Source organism: Amphiura filiformis, chromosome 15 (assembly GCF_039555335.1).
Source record: "Amphiura filiformis chromosome 15, Afil_fr2py, whole genome shotgun sequence".
Classification (NCBI taxonomy): domain Eukaryota; kingdom Metazoa; phylum Echinodermata; class Ophiuroidea; order Amphilepidida; family Amphiuridae; genus Amphiura; species Amphiura filiformis.
In genome coordinates, this window is record NC_092642.1 from 39,442,416 (window position 1) to 39,458,296 (window position 15,881).

At 36.2% G+C, this 15,881-nt stretch overlaps 1 protein-coding gene across 1 annotated transcript in view; it reads left to right on the forward strand.

Annotated features, from left to right (window-relative positions):
• Positions 1-15,881, forward strand: part of LOC140170944 (spatacsin-like) — a 78,441-nt gene that overhangs the window by 28,613 nt on the left and 33,947 nt on the right. The window contains exons 17-23 of the mRNA XM_072194139.1: positions 373-588; positions 2,035-2,141; positions 3,347-3,492; positions 6,699-6,866; positions 7,760-7,829; positions 13,024-13,192; positions 13,917-14,128. Coding sequence (XP_072050240.1) covers positions 373-588; positions 2,035-2,141; positions 3,347-3,492; positions 6,699-6,866; positions 7,760-7,829; positions 13,024-13,192; positions 13,917-14,128 — 1,088 coding nt within the window. The remainder of the gene's footprint in view (positions 1-372; positions 589-2,034; positions 2,142-3,346; positions 3,493-6,698; positions 6,867-7,759; positions 7,830-13,023; positions 13,193-13,916; positions 14,129-15,881) is intronic.

Sequence of the window (15,881 nt, forward strand, 5' to 3'; positions counted from 1 at the left end):
CTTCTCCCCCAAAACCCACACACCCAAAACAAATTTAGATATTAACTTGCCCATTGGAGCTAGTTAGTAAGGTACTGTGAAAGTTCTTATTTATCTAACCAATACTTTTTTTTGTAAGGTTTATGCTTGTTGTTGCAATCAAGGTTGTCCATTAGGAAAAAATGTTCTATGGACAGACAAGGTTTTTTTTCTCCATTTCTCTACTTCAATAATTGGGAACAATTTTAGATTTTATAAACATGATTGTTTAGTACCAGCAACCAACTTTGGACAAATAAAACATACATGTGTTGTAGTCTGTTATACTCAAAAAATATTCACAATAATTCAAATCTTAGATTGGTAAAAGTGAATTTATGGTACCCCAAACAGGAGAGGCGTTTTCAGCAGTGCAGAATTCAGCAACCTGAGGAGACTTGTGTATCGCCTTGGTGCCAACAACCTTCTGTTCTCCAAGCCGTCTGCTATACCTGTGATACAGCAGGAAGGAGGTGCATCCAATGTACAAGAATTCAACCAACAATTCATGGAGTACTGTGTCAAGGAAAAACTACCAAGTGTTTTATACCTGTTCTTGGATTATTACAAGTAAGTATGATTTATGCTGCAGAACTACATCATATTTCATTGGGGTTTTTTTGGCAGACTGTGCACTTTGTTCCATAACCATTAAGGTATAGGACATTTTTTGTTTTTGCTATAGCCCCCTAATGAAATGTATTTAATTATGTTTGTACTCACTCAGGTAGCATTGTGTGTGAATTTTACTTCCGTACTAGGTGCTATTCTTTTTATGGGCATTTTAGTGTCTAAAATGGCCCAAAATGAGGATTTTTCAATATTGCTGTCCATTTCTAATCGTCACCCCCATAGACTTTACATGTAAAATAAAAAGGCTCATAAAATTTTAATAGCACTTAGTTCGGATGTAAAATTCACACCAAATGCTTTTTCAGTGATTACAAAGATAATTAAATACTTTTCATTCAGGGGCTATGTGGAACATTTTTTTATGTATTCCTTGTACAATGACATTTCACAATAAAATGTCCATTGGAAACAAAGGTGTATGGCAACTATAACTAATTCCCAAGGACCACCAGCCTTTTATCGTTTTGACCAGTTTGTAATAGGATAAAGGTATAGGTAAGGGTGTCTCCAGAGCTATGCTCACAGGCCAAAGGGACGATCTCTTTTCCTTAGCATTTGGGCCACACTCCACCGACTTAAATTGTTGTCGGGGTTTGCCACTCATCTGGCACATAAGTCTGTTTTACCTTACCAGCACTATAATTATGTGCCAGTACACATTTATACACCAAGATGGAGAGAAACAGAAAGACTAAGGACCTTGTCTAAGGTCGCAACACAGGAGCACCACCAGGGTTTGAGTTCGATCATGAGTCCGAGCCTGTATGATTAGTGCCACTGTGCTAATAGAGGGAAATTATGTGATTAGTTCATCTGCGCATCAAAGAAATCTTACATCAAGTGTGTGTTCATCAGCATCAGAGTGTATTACCTGCTTGCACAGAATGCACACATATCACATGTAACATTTACCTTGTGTGTAACTGTGTCAAAGCTTCCATTCTATTACATACAGATCAAAGTATAAATGGGGAATGCCAAAAGTCCTGAATCTTTTTCAACTGAATTTAAACAAAATTTAAAAACTTGATCAAGGAGACTGTAAATAAGCCTTTGATGGCATTGATTGGGCTATTCCATTTAAAATCCACACTACCCCTGTGGAAGATTTTGGAAATATTTTCCATAGGAGGAGTGTGTTTTTCAAATGTAATTGGGCCGGGTTAATCATTTTGAAACCCATACTCCCCCTCTATTATGACTTTACCTATATCTTCTACAGCTGGAGTGAGTATTTCAAATAGAGGTTAGCCACTTATCTATTCTATTCGAAACTCATACTCCCTCTGTGGAAGACTTCAGCTAAATCTTCCACAGGGGGAGTGTGGATAAATGGAACAGCCCATTTTGTTAATTCAGACTATTGATTTTATTTGATAACAGGTTGTGTCAAGCAGAGAATGATGTCATCAATATGCAGTTGCCATTTGTGAATGGTCAATGGTTAGAAATGATGCTTCACTTTAGATGGGTTGCTAGACAAATAGCAGGTACGTGTCATCCTCATCCTAGACATCAGGGTTCCTAACCTCGGAGGTGTGACCCTATATAAGGTCACAAGTTCACAACCTGGGCTGGCGAAACTTTGCATGAATAACAGAAAACAAAAGGAAATGTTGACATTGGGTTCCCAAATGTTCTGATTTTCAAAAGGTAGTATATGTATAGTGTATCTTGTCTCAAGTTGAGAGTAAAAACTTGGATTTTGCAGTGGCAGACTTGGAATCAGTGCGTTTACACGGTTGCATTACCTTGTATGGACCAATAGCCCTTCTATGCCTGGTGGGATTAGATTAGCACATAAGCTTTGAATCTGCCACTGCAGATATAGTGGTGCATGGTGAAAACTCCGTTTGGGGAATTTTGTTTCAACAACTCTGACTGGTGGAACTAGGCATAGGGTAGAAATCAGGAAGTTTGTTAACCTATAGACGAATCCAACGAGCCATGGTCAGCATTTGGTCGGACATCTTTGGGTAGCCGCTAGCACCAACCTGGTGTTTTGAGCGTCCAATTGTGCAAATAAAAGCCGCCTAACACCTAGAGAAGATGCAGGGACGAGGAGGGTTAATAGAATAATATATATAATAGAGATAATTCCGCAGGTAATCCCATCGCATCTATTCATACATAGTCCTTTTGTTCGCAAGTACATCAATGCATAGATACCGCGTGTAGTTAATCCGATTATTATGTATTAAGGTGTAAAACGGGTGATGGAATGCAGTTTAAAATTTCCGCCAAGGCCGCATCATTTCACATTTTGAGTGCATTGTAGCCGACGGCTACCCAACTAAAGGCTGCTAGTCAGGTGCAGGAATGCGTGAATTTAGATTCGTCTATATACATTTTACCTCACTGAAGGTAGTCAGGAAATATGGTTTACAAACCTGTTTGTATAACTTGTCATCACTCTTCCCAGAAATTTGTAATGCCATAACTTTTTTGTTATCCCTCTTAATCCTGTGAGCACTACCTGCCGATCTAACATTGCCTCTGATTGCTCAATTACATGATATCTTCATTTTAATCACCAAGCAGAATGAATTTTTGCAAATAATTTGCCCCAATTTTTTGCATGGTGAAATTATTCTAACAATGTGGCTGATTGGTCCAATTGATAATGAAAACTCCTTTTCGACCAATAAGCAGGTAGTTCTCATCATGGGGTTAATATTTTTGTTTCTCTCAACAGATCCTGCTTTGATGTTCCAAGCCAGTCTATCGAATGGCAGATTGCTGTTACGTGTAGCCCAACCAAGTGTGACTGCCTTGCTGGAAGCTAATAGGCCTATTGTTGCTCTGGCCAGTCTTATGTATGCACCAGGGACTTTGTCACAGGTAGCTGGATAACAATTTTTAAAAGAAGTTAACAGTATTGGGGAATGGATTCATTGCAGCTTAAATACATTACCTCAGTGAACAAACCAAATGTGACCCATCACATCGAAAATGGCAGTTGTCGTCAACAATGAACTTACAGGTTTCTTTACCAGACTAAAGGACTGCTTTTATGCTTTAAATGACACCTCATCCAATTCAAATTCCTTATTACCGTAATTTCCGGCATATTGGCCGCACGGAGTATAAGCCGCAGGTCCGAAAAATTGGTAAAATAAGATTCAAACGTCGGCGTATAAGCCGCACCGCCATATAAGCCGCACCAAGGACGGCCGATTTTTGACATGCATACACCACTGTAATGCGCTATTTTCACGATTGTGGCGCTACAAAGCAAACTGAGGAGTGTGATAATTATTTGTTTTAAGTAACCAATATTATATTAAAACAAATTTTGTGCATGTATAATGAAAGTCTACCTTTTAAAACACTTTATTTTGTTTAAATCCTTATGCGCCTGCATGTAAATTAACATGTTGATGTCTTAAAAATTATCAGCACGCACTAATCGGCCGTGTCATGTATGATCACTGCTATCCAAATAATCCAATTGATCTTTTTTATTATGATGTCGTTCATTCAATAATCGACACGGGAAGTAGTGACATTTTTAAACATGTTGCGTATCGATTCATTCTTGGGATACAATATACTTTTTAAAACTATTTTATATTTTATAAATAATCCAATCACATATGATATTCTATAGGCCTAACCATCACTAGCTATTAGTGCGTTGACCTCATGTATCAATGATTTTGTGTGACCAAAATATGGTACACAGCCTTTCGCTGCAAACTTTAGCACATGCTAAGTCGTTGACCCCTCTCCCGCTACTGACTTAAATGCAATATTATAATTGCTGTAAAAACATTACCGTGATTTCATTCACCACGCCACAACATTAAATGAGATGGCCGACTTGATTTTTTTTATACAAGACTTTTACGGTGGAAGTTTAAAAAAATAAACAATTACAATCATTTTTTTTAAATAAACTTCTTAACCATAAAGTTGTTTAAAAATATTTGTATATGAAACTAGACATTTTCTCTGATGAAACAAAACCCATCTGCAGATCATTTTTGTACAAATCAGAATCAACACGAAATACACGTGACATCATCACCCCGGCCCCCGGCGCCCATGCGTCATATGCCCAGGTAATTAAGCACACTGAAATAGGGAGTTTCCCACGGTCGTATGAATGAACTTATGAATAATTAATGAAATACATGATTGCGATATGTTGTTTACCAAAAATGTAAACTTTCGTTGAATATCTGCAAGCGGGCATTTCACTTTTGGAGTCATTTAAAAAATCAAACATGAAAGATGAAACATTTATAATATACTAAAAACAACAACAATCATATTTTTGGACTCAAAACTTCATAAATTTGTTCAAGAAAGAAATTAAACACGCAAGAAACATTAACAAAATATTTTTATTTTATACCCAAACTTTAATTGAATACTGAGTTATGTAAACATGTGCTGTGTGTAACAGGAAAAAACCGGTTGTATCTCATCCAAGGAGTGGTCAACATGCGGTGCGCGTGCGCATGGACAGAATCACGATCGTGTATGAATGAATTTATGAATAATTAATAATTAATGAGGGAAATACCCAATGTGTGAAATACCAGAAATAACAACTTTCCCGGGCAACTTTCCGTGAATATTAGATGTGCATTTCATTTTTGACGTCATTTTAAAACAAAATGTCATCACTCTCAGCAGCAATATGAATTGGTAGATGTATAAAATAATTGTTGTACAGTGATTTACTACAAAATGGGGAGCATATGTCAAGTTATTCGCTAGTCGGCTGTGGGTTGAATGAAGGTAGGCCTGCGCTTCGTTTTTTGTTTTCAAGGATCAACATTTACAATATTATTAAAACAACAACAATCATTTCTTTTTACTCAAACGTCATAGGTTGTTCAAGAATCAAATTAAACATGCAAGAAACATTGACAATAAATTTTTGATTTTCATAATCGAAACTTTAATTTAATAAATCGCTACAGTTCGGTTATAAAAATAGAATGAATGAATGAATAATCCCCAGAATAATCCCATCAATGCATGAATGCGATCATGACTAAAGTCGAGGATGGCGGCGTCTATTGATAATACTCGGTCAATCGATGAGACTGTCTATGCTGTCGATCACCCCAGGTAAACCAATCAGTCCATCGAGAATGAAACGGCTGAAGAGGATTACAGTAAACGATGTTCTTTGACTTTGAACGATTTGTCGATTGCCTCACTCACCAGCGGCCGAGCCGGAGATTTTTTTTCTCTCTCGTTGTATTTTTTTCTTCTTCAAACATTGCTGTATAAGCCGCACCGCCGTATAAGCCGCACTGACTTTCGGCGGCTCCAAAAATAACGTATAAGCCGCGGCTTATATTCCAGAAATTACGGTATTTCCTTATTTTTCGGGCACATTCTTCATTATCTTTAAATGTGGGTTTCTGACAATTACCGTGTTTCAATGTGATGGGTCACAAATGTTTGATGATGACCTGTAAACAAAAGTCCTTTTGTTAGTGGGGAGGGGTAAAAAAGTACATTTCATTGATTTTCATCAAACCTTTGGTTTGTTCCCTAGAAGACATATGTAGATAATTTACTGGTTAAGGGGACAGTCAATAATTTTCTGTAGAAATATTTGCCTAACTGCTTCATCAGATACTGAATACGGGATACACAAGTACTCAGGATTACTCGCGGTAATTATGCATGCTTTTTTGCGCGTTAAGAAATGATACGCAAACATGGATTATTTATGTACAAGATTATAACTATTCAACTTTGCAGTCAATTGTGAGATCTTAATGACGTACATTTGTATCCATGTGTTTACAAATAACAAATGGTTAGATCACATGCATGGCGTGTATTTATGAGGATATGAATAGCTTACAAAACATAACTTGCTCTTAAAATTTTAGTGACTATCCCCAGCATTTGTCTGTTAGCCATGGTTTCCAAATTTGACAACCTTACTTTGACATGCAGATATGCTGGCAGGCAATTTGGCTAAATTAAGATATTTGTCACTCGGTCCATATCTTTTAAAGCTAATGATTTACATGTGCGAACCAAATGATCTAACTTTGTTTTTATTGACACAGGCAATGACCACTATGAGTTCAGAAGAAGACAAACTGTGGAAGGCTCTTCCTATCTCCTTGAAGGAAGCCTTGAGACCATACCCTAAGCTACAAGCTGCTATATTCTCACCACATGATAGTGATGGTAGTGGTTCTCCTCAAGATATCACTGTATATCAGCTCCTACAGGTACTTATCACACACATCTTGAATAAGAAAGAAATGTGACCTGGTGTCCATTTCACTAAACTTGTAACTCAAGTAGCTGTTCGTAAAGTTACGGATACCCAATACTAGACGTAACTTTACAAAGGGTCCCTGTAGTAAATCCCTATTACTTGCAAAGGGTACCTAAGTAAGTTTAGTGAAATGGAACTTACGTCTTGTCGAGACTTACAAAGCTTCGTAAAGTTTAGTGAATGGACTCCCGTTCCCTCAAAACTTGGAACATATTGTTGTATCACTTTTTAGAATGCTCATATAGGTGTTAAGGTTAGAATATAAGATTTAAGACGAAACCAAAATTTTTTTGTACCATGTATACTTTTATTAAGATATGGCACAATTTTGACAAGGATTCTATAGATGTTAGTGTCAATACAATATTGGGAAATAAAGGAATCAAGAGAATATCAAATCTGAAAATCAAGACAAGTAAAGTTTTTCAAATTCACCAGGTTGATTTTTCATTCAAACAAAACAAAATGAGTTCAAAAAGAGCTGTTATAAAACTGCTTTATCACACTAAACTTGTGCAGTAAAAGGAATAGTTTAATTGGGTCAGTGTCCTAAGCTTTCATTCAGCTATTCCATTTGAAATTCATACACCCCCTGTGGTAGACATGGCCTTAATATCCTACACAGGGAGTGCATAGATTTCAAATGGAGTCACCCATTCAGTTAACCCCATTTGAAATTCATACTCCCTGTGTCTGTGTTAAATATTAAGGACTGTCTTTGATATGTGGTGTATGGCTTTTAACTGGTGTAGCCCAATCCAAGCAGAATCCTTGTAAAAAGTAAACGCTAAATTGCTAAGATTGATTTTGTTGTGTGGTTGTCATCTTTCTTTGATATTACAGGGAAATGTTGCCTTTGAGCCTTCCAAATTATTCCACTGGCAATCAACCAACAACACTGCTCCCAAATCAGGTAGGTAATGTCTAATTGAAAACTAAAATGTTGCCCTATGTTTATATCTTAAAATTTAAGATATCTTTGTTTTAGTGAAGTGGTAAAAGTAGGGGACTCTGGTGCAAGAGGTCACAGTCAATATTATTAACATTACCCCTAGACACGAGAAATGAATATGAGACGCACCACTTAATTTGCCACACATATCAGCATCAAACCGAATCAAGAATTTATTTTCGCTTAATATTTCTACATAAACAAACAACGATAAGCATTATCAATTACATAAGTATATAAAGGTTCCAGCAAGCCACATACATGTAAACAAACATACAAACATAACAAATTGCCACGGAGCTGTGTGATGCTACGCAGATCTACCTAGGGAAATCCTTTAGTATTCTAAGGCAAACATAATTGCTAGGGTGCATTGTATAAAGAAGGTTGCTCAGCAGATAAAATATAAATACCGGTATATAATATAATTTATATAACCGACTGCCACGGACCTGTGTGATGTTACGCAGTTCTACCTAGGGAAATCCTTTGGCATTCTAAGGCAAACATAATTCTTTTTGATGAGGTATCTAAAATTAATAATTATGCGCAAAAGCTAGGGTGAATTACTCTAAAAATTTGTAAGAGAATAGCTTCATACAAAAACAAAGCAAATAAAGTTGCAAGAGCAAAAGCTAGGGTGAATTACTCTAAAATTTTGTAAGAGAATAGCTTCATACAAAAACAAAGCAAATAAAGTTGCAAGAGCAAAAGCTAGGGTGAATTACTCTAAAATTTTGTAAGGGAGCAGCTGCTTACAAATAACATCAAAAGCTAAGGTGCATTACAATACAATATATATATAAGTTTAGCAAAAGCTGGCAAATATGAAACAATGGCTGCCGAACCTTCAGAAATACATCAAATTAAGAAAATATGCAGAAAAGCAGAGGAATTACTCCCAACGAGTTACTAGTCATGACATGCTAGGAACTCGCCCAAACCCCCCCCCCCTCCCCTATTACTATTTTGATTTGTGAAATCTTTATCATGTTCATTGAGGACTTTAACTACTTGTTACTTTAACTACTTGTTACTTTAACTACTTGTTACTTCAATGGCTAGCACTCATAAAGTAACATTTTTATCACCTGATTTAATACAGGAAATTGACAAATAATGTGATATTTACAAATTTATATAAACTCATCAAATAATAAATGGGAAAGAAAATAACTATATTTCAAGTACCGTATATAATTGATATAACTCTTCATGTATATAATTACATGCAAACATGATCCTAAGAATGATTATAATTCCACAGTACAAGTAATGATGCTTGTTTTGAATTGAATCAAATGGTGGTAACTATTTTAACTACCATACCCGATCATTCCACCTTCTGAGGAAACAAATAATTTAAGATAAATGGTCCTAACCTGGACCCTGCCAAATCTTTATTGATGAATTAGATGGCTAATACTGCTTTCCAAGCAGGCCCTCGTGCATAACATGAGATAATTTTTCCAAGATTTATCCAGAAAATTTACAAAATAACCTGATACATTGTATATACAAATTTATATAAAATCATAATAATAACTGGCCAAGAAAAGAAGAAAATAAATCTATTTCAAGTAAATCTATAAATAAATGTATACCACCATAAGTACATTATGTATGTAGTGATGCTTGTCTAATGTCTTGTTACACAATTCTTGAGCCTGACCACTTCTATGATAATAGTATAATATTTTCATCTCCTTCTCCTTGTTCAGTTCGGCAATCAGCAATTCTGCAAATCAGCGGCATCAGGTATTTTGCGCAGTAGAAAATCAATTTGAGGAGTTCAATCTTTAACCGTAATGATTATTTATTATAACGTACATTCCATAAACAAACCGCTGTAAGAATCGTTGGTGTTTGTAGATAGACTACGACTTCATCCCAAATTGATAGTACTGGTAGATGACGGATGATGGAACCAATTGTTGTAAGTTTGACACAAGCTCTCTTTTTACTAGGAGAGCAAGAACGACAGTGTCCTGCTTCATCGCTTTAATAATAATAATATCGATAGTAAGTATTTGGTAATGTTAACATTGGTCTTTTATTCCTGCACACGCATCATTCTGCCTTTTCTTCTTCAACTGCTGCTGCATTATTGCCCATTCAGTCAATATCAATTTTTAATTGTCTTCCAATATCATATAATATTCCGATTATGTGCGTATTTGAGCTAATTCGAATGCATGCATTTTATGGCTGCATCTTTCCAGTCCTGGACATCCAATTATGATTCAAGTTCCAGCGTTTCTCGTACCCCATCCTTTAGCGCCTCAGCCCAATCTGCAATTCAAAAATACAAAGAAGAGAACTAATTGTGCCAATAAAACCCTTACTGTACGAATGAGCAAACAGTATGGCCCTATTCTTTTTCACTGCATGATTGTGCCTTGCAATTGGAATAGGACTTAATTATTATATTTGTCCTTTGACCCCAATACTCCATCGACATTTAGAAATTTTGTACCCACTGAAACTTTAACGCCCGAGATATAAAAAAAAGAAAAGAAATTGATACCGAAACGTAAATCCGATGTATAATACCCAAAGTGTATCCATTAATACTCTCACTATGGGCCGCCTATATGTAGGCCCCTAATTGTTATTTGCTTCTCATAATTAACCGCACCTGGGCAAAACGTCTCAATTTTTAGAGACTTACATGTGTATTCTGTAATTAATGTAGCCTTAATTTATCATTATGTAAAAACGGATCCTGTAAAAACAAAACAAATATATCCAAATGACAATATTATGAATAATTCACAATGTTATGACTACTGATCAACCAACACCTAACCAGAAGAGCACCTTTGGCTTGACTGATAGCCATACCTCACCCGACAGGTAGACTCTGCTTGCTAATTAAAGACTCGTTTGAAATAAAATTAAAGATCTAAAGCATTTAGTTCACGAAATGAATAACATTGAATAGCCACTGTTGTACTCACTGGCCCCGTGGGAGGAAAGTACATGCATCAATGATCAACAACTACCAATCTTTATTTATTCCCTGCAACTACGATGACTCGAAATTAATTTCATTGAGATCTAATCAAATATCAATATTCCTGACCCGATAACATGACACCAAGTATATTCATCATTAATTTTAAATTGTGATAATTACATGTATGACAGAGCGCCAGCAAAAAACAAGATGTTTTAGCTTGTTGATCATCAAAGGACCAATCCACCGTATCTAAAATGCATGCAAATTGATTAATTGCTGATATTTAAATTATAAAGCAATGAAATTCTATTCTAAATTTTATTTTATTAACTAATTAATTTATTTATTTAACCCAATCCTCCCTACATTATTTTAAATATAGTAATTAAATTAAAACTTCTCACCGAATGACTCACAATTCTGGAGTTGTACAATGTATTTGCATCGCAAATTGCGTCCGCCTGGGCCCCACCATGTACCATAGCCGCGTTGCGATGCCACGCCCACTTTATGAATTGACTACATTGTGCCTGTACTGGTGCCGCTGTTACTATGGTTTCAAAGTCATACATCTTCAACCTCCGTGCGCTGATGATTTGTTTTGACCCCGGGTTTTGACTGATCAGTATATCACAGCACTGCACAGATTAGATTGTTTACCTCGCCTCAATCACAATCGGCGATGATCTATTGTAGGTATCAACAACTGCACGAAATATCATTAGTCTAAAGGTTCTTTATCAGCCGATTTTTTAATAATTACTAGTCCATATCTTCCAAAAGTACATGCATTTTTGGTAGATTTTCTGCACTTCTGTGAAGTTCGAGAAAGTGCTTTTTCCCCGGGACTTTCTTAACTCCAATTTCACTGCGCATGTCCAATGACATTAATGATGCCATTTCATTCATAAAATTTATTAGTTCCGCGCTACCACGTTGCTATTTGCCTTTCTCATCTGATTGCCAGAGTTCAAGCATATAAATCGCCGCCGCTCGCAGCCTCGAAAGTATTTCATAAAGCCGATTTTTGAATTATTACTGGTCCATATCCTCCAAAAGTATGTGCATTTTTTTTTTTGTTTTTTTTCATATTAATTTCAAGATATTATTTTTTCTTCTTCAAATTTTCATTGCGCATGTCCGCATGTCCAATGACCTTGACGATGCCATTTCATTCATAAAATTTTTTTTGCGTGAAAATCAAAACCTTGATTGCAATTTGTGTTTATGCAGAATCAGATTTTTGATAAATGTTTTGTTTCCCGCGCCATGTAGCTATTACCTGTGTCATCTGATTTCCATAGTCCCGGCATATAAATTGCCGTCTTCACGAGGAATGTCCCGAAAATACAGCTACAATAATCCATGATTTGTTTATAGTTATATACATGATTAAATTACGTCGCAAATCTGGTATCTTCGTAACTTGCTCTGTTAATTTTTTCTACTTCCTCTTGCGGCCTTCTCGAACGATGCATGATAAAAATTACCCCAATCTCCGGCAATATTTAGAAGGATAAACCTGTCATAATTATTTGTCCCGGTTATTGTCGAAGATATCGCCATACGCAATGAATGCCAATGATACGATGCACCAAAGTTAATTGACAATTGGCCCATGAATAATTTAGTAAGCTTAAGTAGAAATATCGGAAAAATAAATTTCTCGATCCGAATTTGATGAAAGCTGAATGTGATATGAACCAAAAGCAAACCCGCATCAACATTAGGTCTACTCCCATTGGTTCATGGCTAGGCCATAACGGGCCTTACGATTGGACGTGGTATGATGCACTCGTTAACCATAACAACAATAACCTCACGGTTCAAAACACAATGACCTTACATCAACAGTCATTACGGAAGCAACCATTTCTCTGCATGGGTAAACTGGTTTCTTTCAGACAAGCTTTCAGAAACGTTATTATTCTCTACTCCATCAAGTAACCCTAACCACCCTGAAACCCTACAAAACTGTACAGACTGGGTGCCTCCTCCTTCAGCATTCAGGGGCGGGCACCACAGAGGAGAGCAAATCCTCCCAAAGTGAGTTAGGGTTAATGCATTTGAATTGTGGGGCAGATACAGTGAATGACAAAGACCTTGCAGTCAGTTCCGATCAGGATAACACCTGCACATAGGATTTATTTACTTTTAGTAGTTATTAGTGCAATACTTGTATCTATTCTGCAGGTAAACTGACAGAGATGCAGCATTTCTCTCAGCCAGATCTTGTGTGTCAGTTTGCTTATCACGAGGACTTCAAATTTACCTACTATCTGTATCAAGGACGACCTTCATTTGCTTTTGTGGCTTTCCTTGCCAGTCAGCTACGGGAAGATTGCACTGTGTCAAGAAGAAGGTAAATATGGAAAAACCCAAGCGTGTATATCTTATTATAATGTCATGTTCAGGTATGCAAATAAGATTATGTTTCTCTTTACAGCAGAAGATCCACTTTCATATGTCAATCCAAAAGCTTACAACAATATGTGATACAAGCTGATCTACTCAATTTTGAAGATTGATTTATTAATACAATACTATTACCTTTGAGACAAACGTTCCAGAGCTGAACCCCCTTGGATATGAAGTCATTGTATTTGTTTTTTAAATCACTTTCTTATGTTTTCAATTGTTTTTATTTTTGTCAATTTTGATGCTTTCAAAGAGAACATGTTATAGTCTATGTATCAAAAATATATTTTGAAAACTTCTCAATTGTGGTTCTGAGATCAACAGTGCAAGTTAGACTATGTGACATGATCTGGTCCATAGAGGCCAAAGGAGGCATTTTTGAAAATAAGTTACTATAATTTTTACCTTATACAAACATCAGGCTATCATAAACTGAAATTACCAAAGGTCTAGCATACTTGGTTCTAAAGTTATGAAGTTTTGTATTGTCTATTTTCTTATTAGTTTATTGGTTTTTTTTACTCCTTATTTTTGCCTTTATCTTAATTTCAAATTTGCTGCCTTTGGTCTCCATGGACCAGAGCGTGCCACATATGTAAAGCTCGCAAATATTTATACCGTTATACAGTATTATTATCAACAATATATTACTATTTATACCTGTACAGGATATCGCGTGCCTATTACAAAGCCTACACTACAGCTCTGCGTCATTTCACCAATCATAGTATAGCTGTGGCTTGTGTTGCCTTTATTGAGATGTTGGGCAGAGACTCTCTCCCACTGAGGGTTGATCTCCAGGCAGCCAATACTGTTATGAAGTATGATGCAGAAGATATGCCATCGATAAGAGACAAGATGTCACTGGAAGAAAGACTCAGTAAGCTATTTGTGTATTTTTCTTGTACGATCATAACTAGATGCAAGAGACCTTTTCAAATTGATTCATTCTGATTAAACCCAAAGATTGAAATAATTTTCCAAATGCTCACATATAAATCGGTACCTCTTCAGCATCACATACAGTGAGGAGTTCCAATATGTAATATAAAAGACATGTTCAAGCGTGGGGTAGAGATTGTGTAAGAGATTGATGTTTACATTGACAAGTGTCAATTTGCCCAAATTAAAAATCTGCAATAAAAAATGCTGAACATTTGCAGTTTTCTTTCCATTACTGCCATATTGTGAAGTGCCAAATAGTGAAGGTGTCATTTCAGTATGTTAGGAAATATTTTACCTGATGACACATGTTGACATTTGATAAATAAGCTGTATTTTTGCTCAAAAGGATGCTATGATTTGTGGCATTTCTTGTCTGCCATTTTGACCTCTAAGCTTACTGAATAAATACTGCTCACTGCACCTGGTTTTCTGATCTTGATTTGAAATGGTCTGTAAGGTTGAGATGAAACCATATGGTATACTGTTATTTGCTGTAACATACTAGCAGAGACCAATCTCTGGTGATCAAATGCTGGTGCAAATGCTACCGGATGAGAAAGTAATTTGTTATCAAGTTACCTGGATTTCAACTGGTAGTGATTTAAAGCAATAATGTGTGATTTGCATAAAGAATAGATTCCTATTTAAATGTTTGTTTTCACTGATCACATTATCCCCTTTTAATTTCGAGCCAAACAAATGTGGTATAATGAAGAAAATTTGTGATTTCATTCAGCGCCTACAATGTGTGTACTACGCTCGCCGATCGTAACATGTAAACTACACGGAGCATCGTGCTCGATGTGTGTACACATATTAAAGCTGACATCCACGGGAGATGTTAGCAAGCAGTCGATCGAAGAACTCTGAATAAAACCGGGTCGACCCGGTTTTAATATAAAAAGTTAAATTTTACTGATATTAAAGCACTTCAGGCTTAGTCTTTTACGTGGTATTTAGTACACCACTGGGCATTATAATTATGCAAAAAGTAGAAATCCGAGTAAAATTGAGGGCGTCGCTGTGAAGCAAATCACACATTATGGCTTTAACTCTGAGCATGCTAGTGACTTCCAATGGATATATTTATAAATTGCTTTACTTGGATGCAGTTGTAAAATAGATAATCGCAGTAGGCTATCCCAGTTGAAATCCATACACCTAATTTTGAAGACATGACTTTAATCTCCCACACAGGGAGTGTGAATGTCAAATTGGGTTACTTAAATGGGTGACTTCATTTGTGACACGATCTGGTCCATGGGGCCAAAGGCGGCAGATTTGAAATTGAGATAAAGGTAAAAATGTGGAGTAAAAAACAATAAAATACATCATAAAATAGACATCAAAAAACTTCATAAAGTATGCTAGACCTTTGGTGTTTCCAGTAAATGATAGCTTATTGTATGTATAATTTGCAATTTTCAAAAATGCCTCCTTTGCCCCCCCCCCTGGACCAGATTGTGTCACATTTTGATATCTACAGCTCCTGTGTGGAAGATTAAGGTCATGTCTACCATAGGAGGTGTATGTATTTCCACTAGAATGACCCAATCACTTCACTTTATTTGATATGATCATAAGCTGCTCAACATATAGAGATTGCATGAGTTCGTGCAGTGAGAATTTTTCTTTCAATTCAATAGAGTTTCCTCTCTGACTTTTTTTTGTTTCATTTTTTTCTGGAG